At 39.6% G+C, this 12,730-nt stretch overlaps 1 protein-coding gene across 5 annotated transcripts in view; it reads right to left on the reverse strand.

Moving 5' to 3' along the window:
* Window positions 1-595: 595 nt before the first annotated feature.
* LOC126336310 (uncharacterized) overlaps window positions 596-12,730 on the reverse strand; it is a 205,046-nt gene continuing 192,911 nt past the window's right edge. For all 5 annotated transcript variants that reach the window (XM_049999966.1, XM_049999931.1, XM_049999948.1 and 2 more), the window contains one exon: window positions 596-2,376. In XM_049999966.1, the coding sequence (XP_049855923.1) occupies window positions 649-2,325 (1,677 nt within the window). In that variant the 5' untranslated portion in view covers window positions 2,326-2,376 and the 3' untranslated portion in view covers window positions 596-648. The remainder of the gene's footprint in view (window positions 2,377-12,730) is intronic.

Genomic DNA, 12,730 nt, shown 5'->3' on the forward strand with positions numbered 1-12,730 from the left:
TAAGCCCTGATAACACTCTTCTTTTCAACATTAAAAAAGTAAGATCAGACATTTCTTCAACAGCCCTAGTACTTCACCTGCCTACTAATTTCAAGTTTTTCCACTTTAAAATTAAATAAATAAACAAATAACTTAACAAAAATACTAAAAGCATTCCTATCCAGCAACTCCTCTCTTCAATAACAGAATGTGGAATATATAAACAAAACAGTTATACATACAAGATGCTTGAATAGTCGACTGGTGTGTAGGTGCACCAGCAAGAGAAAATGTTACCTCAACACCTGATGTAACTCATATAACAAATTGTCTTACATATGACCAATAAGACATAAATGCACTTAAAAACTATGGGGTAAGGGAAGAGCCATTAAAACATAATATATTCAAGATGAATTGGACCAAAGGCTCCTACATGTTAAAAACTGTTGCCTATGAGCTTAGATTGAAAATCCTTTATATCTCCTCATCAATAGTTCTTTAATTAAGTGCCATTTGTTCTATCTATTTTCTCAAATCTCTGCCTTGATGCCTTAACCAATGAATCATAACAAAAAACCAAAGGAAATAATATAATTACATTAAAAATAACATGTTATAACCGCACAGATTCTTGCCATTTACTGTTTCTGTTTTCTTATATTATACTTATTCCATTTTGTGTGACTTTCTGCAGTGCATTTTACTCGTCACATGATTTAATACAGTATGATTTTCACAAAAACATTGACACACTCTACAAAAAATCCCATCATTTTGCAAAGTAAACTGAGTCTTAGGAATACAACCATCTAGAATGCCTGCTACTTTCAACATTTGCTGATTTGAGGACTTCCAAGCAGTTTCTAAGCTTCTTAATCTTTTTATCCGTCTCAGATGACTACATTTTATAATATGTATCTTTACACTTTGTACACGTTCTTCTACACGTTGATTACAAAGAGAGCAGATCACTTCACCGGAATGAATCCAGAAATATTTTCTATTGATTTGAAGTGGTGCAGAAAAATATTTCCACATATCGTCTAATTTGACTGTGTGTTCTATTACTTCTAATTGATAACTTTTGTCCACAATAGCAATATTATCAGCAAGTGAGCAGGGAACAGTAGCACACACAGAAGTAGGTGTTGTTCTTACAGAGCTATTATTTGAAACAACAGGCTTTTTAGCATAGCTGTTTTTCTTGGAAGCTTGTTTCCGTTGATGCCTCTTCCCATTCACATGATCATACATTACCTTGTAATTGGCAAGTTCACAATCACACAACACGCATTTCAATTTACGATGCTCGTACCTTATCACACCATAAAGTTCATGTCCTGGACTAAACAGTTCCACTGACCTCTGAACAGGTACACAATCTTTTTCATATCTTATAGGAGAATGAGCTCTTTTCTCTACCTCGTTACAACTGATGGCTCTCCTTTCCATCAACATATCAGATTCCTTACCACAAGCAGTGAAAGGAACAAGTGGTTCTTTATTGCTGAAAGGTCTTTCTGCCTGGTAAGAGAAAGAAGTAGCACAGCCAACTTCTCTTTCCAGTCCTCTGTGAGTATTATGATCTTTACTAAGAAGTTTGCTAATGTCTTCATGTTTCTCTTGATCTATAGTCTCACATTCGGAATTTTGCAATGGAAGACACATTTCATTATTTTTTGTCTGAGTAATTGTATCAATGGGTTTAACATATGTATTAATCCTCACAAGCCTATCTGCCACAGATGCACTTTCCTCATCACCATCAAAACAAACAGTCACTCTATTCTCTCTAGTATCAAGTGACGCCTTAGATGTAGGACTCTTGCTATTACTAATGGGGAAAACAAGCAAATCTTCAACTTCACTGGAATCTTGTAATTCTGTTTTTATACTTTCCATTCTGTGCGTGTCAGTCTTCTGCACCTGGGTATGTCTTGTTTCTTCAGTTTGTTTTGATACAAAATTCTCTGAGGAATACTTAGTGCTAGTGGATAATGGTACTTCTGTTTTTATACTTTTGGTCTCAGGTCTGCCTACCATTGACTCATCAGATGTTTTTCTTTTCCTACCTCTTTCAGACACAACGGCCTCACTTTCTTGTTCATGTGACAACACAGTTACATATTCAACTCTAAGCCCAACAAGTTCTTCATTCAACTTGTTCAGCATTATATTAACATGCACTAATTTTTTACATATTTTGGGTCTTGTATTCTTTTTCTCAAGGTATGGCAGTAAGGCTTGATAGTTCCTCATGCAGCATGTGAAAGTATCATTCATCAAGTTGACTAATTCAGCCACTGACGAGTCTATTTCATCTGTTGTTTTCCCATGATCCATTGTTTCAAACCATATAAGTTAACTAGCCCTGAACTCTGCAGAAGCCAGATCCTGAAACAAGAGAATGATTTTTCAGATACATGTTTCATTAAGACAGTGCAAGTTCACTCGCAGAACTGTGATCCATATAATGAAATATTATATAATGACATCACTGATATGAAATCAAAAGAAATTTGTACCCACTAGTTTCTCTAAATATAAAAGTGTAGATGCAGTGGCTCTGCAAACTGATATCGTCTTAACAATATTCAGCATATAAATGTGAATGTGTGTTAGAAGTTGCATAACATCGCAAAAACGTTATTACGTTTTGTTAAAATCTTCGCTCATTCGTTCATGGATGGGGTACTGCAAGAATGACTGTCTATCATCTGTGCATAGTACAGTTCATATCATTTTATATTCATGACCTGTAAGTTCATAGGGGGTCTGGTGAAACACTCTTGAACTACTCAAAATAAAACATATTTTGCAAGAAGTGTTATGAGGGGTAATTATAATAATTACTGAAGCAACTGGGAATTCACATACTTAATTTTCTAAACATTCTCAAATGGAATCATTAAAATACTGGCAATATCTCTTGATCTGTTCTGTACAGATCAATATTCACATCAGATTCCACAACCTTCAAAGCAGGCTGCACAAGTGTTGAATAAGTAGATATGGTACATCCTATGACAAGCGAAACATGTGAGTGGAGTGAGGATTTCTTGGGAGGGAGGACACAGTATGTTATCTCAGGCATGGAGTGTTTAACAGATGTAGTAGTAGCCCTAGGTATGTGCCAGAAAAGTGTATTGGAGTCCTTGTTGTTCATGTCGTATATTACCTTTCAGGTAGTATTAATGGCAAATTTGGACTTTTGATAGATGACACAGTTACCTATAATGAAGAACTGACTGAAAGAAAGCTGCACAAATATGTCTACATCTACATCTGCGCTTTGCAGTCCATCATGCAATACATGGCAGAGGATATGCCCCTTCTATACCAGTTATTAGGGTTTCTTCCTGTTCCATTCACGTACAGTGTGTGGGAAGAATGATTGACTGAATGCCTCTGTGCATGTGGTAATTATTCTAATCTTATTCTCATGACCCCTTAGTGACTGATATGCAGGGAATTGTAGTATATTCCTAGAGTAGCCATTTAAAGCCTTGAAACTTTGTTAATGGACTTTCTCGTGACAATTTATGCCTGTCTTCAAGAGTCATCCAGTTCAGTTCTTGCAGTGTCTCTGTGACACTCTCCCATAGAATAAACAAACCTGTGACCATTCATGCTGCTCTTGCCTGTATACATTCAATATACCATTTTAGTCCTCTTTGTACGGGTCCCACACACTTGAGCAATATTCTAGGATGGGTCTCCTTCACCGACTGATGCACTTCGCCAGAATTCTACCAATGAATCGAAGTCTATCACATGTTTTACCCACAACTGAGCCTATGTGATAATTCCATTTCATATCCCTATAGAGTATTACACTCAGGTATTTCTATGAGTTGGCTGATGCCAACAGTGACTCAGTCATATTATAATTATATGATACTATGTTTTTTCCATTTTGTGAAGTACACAATTTTACATTTTTAAACATTTAAAGCAAGTTGCCAATCTTTGCACCACTTTGAAATCTTGTCAAGATCTGACTGAATAATTACGCAGCTTCTTTCAGATAGTACTTCATTACAGATACCTGCATCATCTGCAAAAAGCCTAATGTTTCTATTAATATTGTCTAAAAGGTCATTAATAAATAACATGAATAGCAAGGGTCCCAACACACTTCCCTGGGTTATATCCGAAGTTACTTCTATATATGACATTTACTCCATCAAAGATAACATGCTGTGTACTCCCTAGCAAAACGTCCTCAATTCAGTCACAAATTTTTCTTGATATCAAATATCATCAAATTTTTGACAATAACCATATGAGTCAAATGCTTTTCAGAAATCAAGAAATACTGCATCTACTTGTGTGCCATGTGAGAGAAATGCAAGTTGGGTTTCACACGATCGAAGTCTTCGATATCTGCTTGTTGGCATTGAGGAGGCCACTGTGTTCAAGATACCTCATTAAGTTGGAGCACAAAACATGTTCTAAGATTCTACAACTAATTGATGTCAAGTATATTGGATGGTAGTTTTGTGGAACACTTCTACTGGCCTTCTTGTAGACAGGTGTGACCTGTGCTTTTTTCCAAGAACTAGGCACAGTTTTTTGTTCATGGGATCTATGACAGATTATAGTTACAAGAGGGGCAAAACTAGACACAAATTCAGTACAGAATCTGACAGGGATTCCATAGGGCCCTGGAGCTTTGTTCAATTTTAACGATTCCAGTTATTTCTCAACACCACTGACACTAATACTGATTTCACTCAGCTTTTCAGTGGTATGAGGATTAGATTGGGCAATTTTTCTGGGTTTTCCTATGTGAAGTTCAGCATTTCAGCTTTTGCTGTGCTGCCCTCAATTTCAGTTCCTGTCTCATTCACTAGGGACTGATACTAATGTTGGTGCCACTACAGCCTTTACATACATTTCCCTTAATACCTAGCAGAAAGACACTTCCTTATCACACCTTTGTTGGCAAAAAAAGAACATTCAGGATACTCTGGACCAGTTAATCTGCAGGATAGAACTGGTTTAGAAAATTAAGGACATTCAGGACAGACAGATGAGGAATTTACCAGTTGCAACACATTTCATCTGCACCAATGCCCTCACGATCATGTATTGATTCTGTATCAAATAAAGTGAATTCTTGAGACAATCCAATCCCGAGGAAATGATCAGGGGAAACAACGGAGCAACCAAAAGTGTCCCCCTGTTTAAATCCATTCATTAATACAGCTATATAGTTGAGGTGCTTCTCCCACATCGCATTAAATCTAATATTACACTGGACCTCTGCAATAACTAGGGTGGCAGCCAGTTCTGACCCTGGATTTGGGTCTATACTTGCACCACGCCAAGAGACTCCAGCAAATGCCTCATACAGATCCCAGACGGCCTTGTTGCTTGTGGGCACTAAGAGAAAAGGTGTGCTGTAGCTTGACAAGCAACACTACAGTTGCTACTGAATTGGCAGCAGTGAGGAACATATGAGCTAGAATTGCCATGATGAGATGTCACCAAAAGGCGAGCGGCAGTTCTCCAGCTTCAGCAGGGAGACTGGGTATGGAGCTGCTTTAGTAAGCACCCATGGTTAGCTGATTTCCCCCCTCCCCTCTCCTGTAGAGGATAATGTCAGGTAGTCTTCAGATAAGACGATCTCGCAGATCCATAGACTGTGCACCATAGTCTAGCAACAGTCTCATGAAAGCCATAAAACTGCAGCAGATGCACCCTGCCCATTTTGCAAGAACTATGGCCAAGGCATTTTAACATAATATTTGCTTTCTTGGTCCTTGCCTTTGGATTTGTTAAGATGTGGAAAGCACAACAGTTTGCAATAAAAAATTAGGCCCAGAAACCTCAATAAGTCTTTCAAATGTTAGGTAAATTAAAAATATTATGGAAATGATTAAAATCCAACACACACACACACACACACACACACTTATCTGCAGAAAATAAAAAAAGCAATATTTACAGTCCATTCCTCCAACCTCTTCACTTTAAACTTTAACTGATAATACTGCAAAGCTGGAGGAGGAACAAAAAACTGCAAGATCACCCGTAAGTCAGGAGCATCACACAGGACGCCTTACCATAGATATTATACTATTAATGGTTATAGAAAGAGGGTGATACTTAAAATACTTCCCTGGGAGACTATTCTATTGTATGCTTTGTTGATGTCAAAAAATATCCCTAGACAATGCTGTTCACTTAGAAAATCTGCCATAAGCCGGTCAGGTTGGCAACAGTAGATCAACATCTGCTGGGTGGCTAAGGAGTAGTATGGTCCCTAGCATCCAGACCAGATGACAATTGACCACTCCCTCCAATGTCTTCCTTACACAGTTCATTAAGGCAACAACCAGTACTCTACTGGAACATATACAGTCCTTTCCTGGTTTGAGGAGAGGTGTCAAAATTCCCTCATTCCACAACTTAGGAAACTTGTCCTGTCCTGCCACATCAAATTACAAATTACGAGGTGTGTCTGAAAAATAAGGTATCCAGTTTTCTTTTTCAAATAGAAAACCCATTTATTGACTATGAATGTTATGTTTATGGAAAGGCTGGACTTTTAGCAACTACTTGACATAACTACCTGTGCTATCAATACACTTTTGCATGTACTGTGCCATTTATCATACTTGTATCTTTGTCATAGATCTCTCTTGACACATTACACATGTAGTGCTCGACCTCATTTTTCAACTTGTCTCTGCTATACGTGACTCACCACAATGCTATGTGACCTACCTTCAAGATCCATAAAACATGTCATTCTAATCACTGCACTATCATGTTCTGTCTATACAGACACTCTGTGTATTCCATGTGATAGGTAGGACTGCTATGAGTATATAATTTTTCCTCTCATGTGGCATTTGGTAAGCTACTTTACAACCATAACATGAAATTTACATAGTACATTGTGTGAACAGCTGTGAGAACCCGAATCTATACAAAAAGTATTATATTATACCCAAATATACCTTAATCCCACTAATCTATGAACTCTTGAAAGCTGGCTATGTAAAAATGATGAGGAAACAATGATCCAACAATAAATCTAGTTAGGATTCAGTCGTGCTCACATAGTTCAAAATTTTACTGCTTGGACACAGACTGTTCATCGTATTGTGGAACAGGAAGAGAGATAACTGAACACTATAGGTTTTCAAGGTAGAACAGAAATATATATCTGCAGTATTATGTACCACATATTTAGGAAATATCTTACTGAATTGAAATGTTTACTAACAAATACACAACATTCAGTTGAGACTAATAATAGTTCGATTACTGTCTCATGCTCTGTCTTTGACAAGTTGATTGTATATTATTATGTTTGGCTTTTGTACAAAACATATTTTGGATTTTATGCCATTATCAAGTACAATGATTGAAGTTGTTAGGCCGTTGTTAAGTCATGTCTGTTAAGACAATCCAAATCGGATAACAGGTACTTGATAATGGCATGACAGCTGAATCTGGATAGTACAAAAGATAAATATAACAATGCACAGTCAAATGGTGGCTTACTCTTTTAAAAAGTATTGCATGACAGTGGCTCAAGTTTATTAGACCCTGTGTACTAGTATGGATTGGAGGAGTCAGCAGTGACCTTTTCAAATGAACCATTCGAGCATTTGTATTAAAACATGGCATATAAAATAATGAAAAACTCAAAACTAGATGGCTCCATAGGGAACTGAACCATGGTCTTTTTTAATTAAAGTCCAGTTTGCTAACCATTGTGTCACCTTGCTTGGTGAGACTGGTCTGTTCCAAGAACAACAGTTAAGGTATCCATAAATCCACCACACAATTCTACCTGAACTCACATGCTCCTTATCTTTTTAGATATAGTAATTCATGGAGCATTTCTTGATTTGCAGTTTCTTCATGTCAAATAACAGAGTATTGTAATGAAAATTCTCCCCTGAGAAAACAATGTCACACAACACTATCATGATTTTGAATATTGCTCTTGTACGAGTTGCTGTTCAAGATGTGGAGAATTCTAGTACCATAGTACCTTTCACCATCTATATGTGAAATCAAGCAGTACAATCTACTCCATGAAATATATCAATATTTACATCACCATTTTGTGCTGGGAGATCTGCCTAATTTTAAAATTAAATGTGCAGCTCTGGAACACGTTAAAAAAATTAAGCTTCTGTAACAAATAGGAGTGCTGTAGAGACACACACTCCAGATGACAGAATTTGTGTGTGTGTGTGTGTGTGTGTGTGTGTGTGTGTGTGTGTGTGTGTGCGTGTGCGCCCGCGTGCGTGCACGTGTACCTTATGGGCACTCGACATCAAGGTCATCAATGCCCTTAAACTTATCAAAACAAACGAATGTGGAGATAAACTCAGTTTTGCACATTCTTGCACTCATAGTGAGCACACAGTCATTCCATCTCACATGCACTAAAACAAATTAGAGAGAGGAAAAGTACCTATACATGAAATTAAAACACGGAAGAACTAAAAGAAAAACACAGGGAAGTATGACTGGCTGACCACTTACAAAATACTTAGATGAGCCAGTCACGCTGTTAACAAATTAAAAACACCTCCATAAATTCTTATCAAAAATATTGGACAATTCACAAAGCTTTAACACCTGACCCACATTCGTTTGTTACTGAAAATGGACTGCAGGTCCATTGGCAAATCCGCTGCGGACCACTGATTTGAAAATAAATCACAGTCCAATTAAATGTGGCACACTGTGATCTGCACGCCACAAGCATCACACATTGGAGGGTTCTCTTGCTGGAGTAAGAATCCATGCGTCATAGGGCTGTGGCTTTTGCAAATATGAGAAACTCATACCATTGATGTGGCTGGAAGGAAGTACACCATGGCTTGAGTTGTAGGCTTCATGATACGGAGCTTGTTGTCAGTCACTTGTAGCCACTTGTCCTCCCATCGACACGACTTTGTACCTCAACAGGGAGGTGACGGGACGAAGGGGGATGGCACACTGAAATACCTGAGGATCATGACATGCCTCCTTGGCTGCTAGATCCGCCCTTTCGATCCTTGCAATACTAATTTGCCCTGGTACCCAGCGAAAGACACCTTCTTCCCCAGTCGTTGTAGTTGGAGGAGAGCATCCTGGATATTCTGGGTTACTTTATCTGCTGGGTATAAATGTTGGAGAGAGTGAAGGGCACTAAGGGAATTGAAACAGACAACATATTCAGTACTGGAAGAACATCGGATCTACTCCCGTACCTGTAAGACCACATGTAATTCTGCATCAAAGACCATAAATTCTGGAGTCATTCAGATCTTGAGTGCACGATCCGGAAAAACAACAGAGCAATCAACAGCGTCCCCTGCTTAGACCCATCTGTAAACACAGCTACATAGTTGTGGTGCTCAAATAAAATGTCAGAAAATAGGGAATGGTTAAAACCTTGGATTTGAGGTTGTACTTGTTCCACACCCAGTGACTCCAACCTGCATACAGATCCCGGATGGCACTGTGGCCCATGGACAGTTGCTAAAAAGGCTTTCCAGAGATGGATGAGCAACAGAATCGTATGTGGGTGAAAGTCGAGGTTGCAAGGAACTTACATGCCTCCTGCACCATAAGGAGCTGCCGCTGGATGGTGAGTGGCAGTTCCCCAACCTCAGCACAGAGACTGAGATAAGCACCTGTGTCCATCTGAATCCCCTTATGATGGACAGCATCTTCGAATAAGAATGCCTCACTGATTCATACACTCCACACTCATAGTCCAGCCACGAATGCAAGAAAGCCCTATAAAACTGGAGCAGACATGCCCTGTGTGCTCCCCAAGACCTGTGGCTAAGGTGCTTGATTATGTTCAGTGCCTTGTGGGTTCTGGCTTTCAGGTCTCTCAGATGTAGCAACCATGACAATTCTGAGTCAAAAATTAGGCCCCTGAACCTCACTGAGTTTCTAAAGTGTAGGCTGGTGTCCCTCATTTGCAAGTCAGGCAAATTGAAAAGATGATGAGAATTATTAAAATGAACACATGCACACACTTCTCTGCAGAAAACTGAAACCCTGTCTTTGCAGTCCACTCCTATAAACTGAGTGATGTAAGCTGCAACTGAAAGCTCACTGTTGCAACGCTAGTGGAAGAACAGAAAACAGCAAAATTGTCCACAAATAATGAGCACTGCACATGACTCCTTATCATAGGCATGGTACTGTTTATGGCTATGGCAAAGAGAGTAACACTTAAAACACTGCCCTCAGACACACCGTTCTCCTGCTCAAATTGATTTGACAGCATGTTACCAACTTGGGTCCCAAAAACCGCTGAGACAGGAAAGACCGTACAAAGATGGGGAGGTGGCCACAAAGCCCCGTTGTTGCAGTTGTGAAAGAATACAGTGTCTCCAAGTAGTCTCATACGCCTTACTGATATCAAAGAATATGCTGATGCAGCAATACTGACTAAGGAAAGTCTGTTGAATAGCCACCTCTAGCAGAGTCAGGTTGCCGTCAGTGGACTGAAATCTTCGGAATCCACATTGAGATCAGCTAAGGAGTTGCCTGGTCACTAACAACCAGACCAGACGACACTCAACCATTCACTCTAGGGTATTTCCTACACAGCTTGTTAAGGTGAAACTCCGATAATTAGTAGGATATGTTCAGTCCTTTCCTGGTCTGTGGAGAGGTATCAGAATTGCCTCTCTTCATGAGTTGGGGAAGTTACCTGTCTGTCATATGAGATTAAAGCATTCGAGGAGGACTTCCTTTGATGCCACTGGCAAATGATGAAGCATGCAGTACTGGATTTGGTCGTGACCAGGTGCAGTATCACAAGTCTCATACAGAACTGACTCCAGCTTCCACATGGAGAAAGGATAGTTGTATGTCTCAGAATTCATGGATCTGAACTCCAATTTTCCCCTCTCTACAGTCTCACAGTAGCGAAGAAATGACAGATCCTGGTTGGCAATAGTTTTACCAAAATTCTCAGCCAGTGCCTTAGAGATGTGGCTGGGTGTTGTTTGGAGACACCCATTTCAGTACTTCCGCTATTCGTAAACAGCTGTATTTACTGGAAATCCTCCGGATGGCTTCCCATACTTTAGTAGATGTGGAACGGTTGATGGATTCCAGGAACATTTGCCATGACCTGTCCTTACTCTCTCTCATGATGCATCAGGCCTTGGTGTTCGCAATTCGAAAGACCTTGAGATTGTCTCCTGTCAATCGACATTTAAAATGTTGAAGCCCTGCGTGCCTGTCCCGGAATGCTGAATGGCACTCACCTGTCCACCAAGGCACATGTCAACTCCTTAGATGACCGGAAGACTTGTAGGATGGATAAGTCAGTGGCATGGTAGATCACTTGTGTGATGTGGTCCACCCATCCTTGGACACTATTGTGGTGTTCAAACACAGCCAGCTAGCTGAACAGCGTCTGGTTATCCCTGCTGACCATCCATTTTGGCGGCTTGTCTTCAGGTTGTGATCCATCCAGTACGTGAATACATTAAGTCTATTCACCGAGAGCTGGGACGAAACATAAACAATGTCATGTGAGCAACTATGCTCATTTCCAGAGAAAGCATTCGGTGTTCACGTGATATGTTGGGGTGTGGAAAATCATTGGCGCTACGCTTTGCAGCTGGCAGCGTTCAGCTGGCTGCCGAGCTGTCACAGCGGACCGTGAGAAACCTGGGCAACAATGTACGAAATAAATTTAACAATAATGTTAAACTGAGTTCATTCTGTCGAAGCAGATTTATTTTCTTCAGGTTGCTAACAAAATGCTCCACTCAAACACAATTAATTGTTAATTTTAATAACAATACCAGTAATAATAATAATGATAAAAGGACAAAACAAGGTTCACTCTGTCGAACTTGAACTGTTTTCATGGGGTTTATAACAAACCGCTCCTCTCTCCTCTATAATGCAGTCTAATTTACACACACTTTTTCTACGACATCGAGGACGCACTTGTTCTAATCCTCTGCATTCACTGTTCTCACTACTTCTTCTAGCAGTACTTTAACTTCCGGCATTTTGTATGTTTTGTTTTTCGCTGCAACATAGCCTTTGCTTCTGGCCCACACTAACTCGATGGCGTTTAATTCACAGTGGGGAGGAGGAATTCTGAGAACAGTTTTCGCTGCATTCTTCGCCATTTCATCTGTTGTCTATTCGTTGTGCGCTGTTCTGTGACTTTTAACTATATCTAAAAGTTCTTTCTTCAACATACCCTCTTCGAAATTGATGTTTTTAGATTTTAGCCACTCTGATATATCATGCTTATTGGAATTTGCATTGGGAACTTTTTCTTTTCTCTGAGAATGGTACGGCGCGTTATCAAGAACAATAACTGCATTTTCCTGAAGCTGAGGAAGAACATCTTAAAACCATTTCTTGAAGGTTTCGGAGCACATCTCCTCATGATAATCTCCACTTTTCTTGGATTCAAAAGTCCACAAACATCCCTCAATGAACCCTGCGTGCGATAATCAGACATTTCCCTTTACCTGATGGGCCCTTGCTTCCGGTGGATAATCCAGACAGAAACGCTTGTTTTGAGGAATTTATAGTGTCATCTACCCAGACATAACTTCAGGTATGTCCTGCGTTCACCCACATCTCGTCCAAATAATAAATGGGTCTACCTTCATCTCTCAACCATTTAATGGTTCAAAGATAAAGTCGCCTCCATAAGAGGGTGTCATCCCTGCCTATTAGCATGCTATCGCGCCCATGCCGGACGTATTTAAAATTCATTTCACTCAAT

This window comes from Schistocerca gregaria, chromosome 1, assembly GCF_023897955.1.
Source record: "Schistocerca gregaria isolate iqSchGreg1 chromosome 1, iqSchGreg1.2, whole genome shotgun sequence".
Lineage (NCBI taxonomy): Eukaryota > Metazoa > Arthropoda > Insecta > Orthoptera > Acrididae > Schistocerca > Schistocerca gregaria.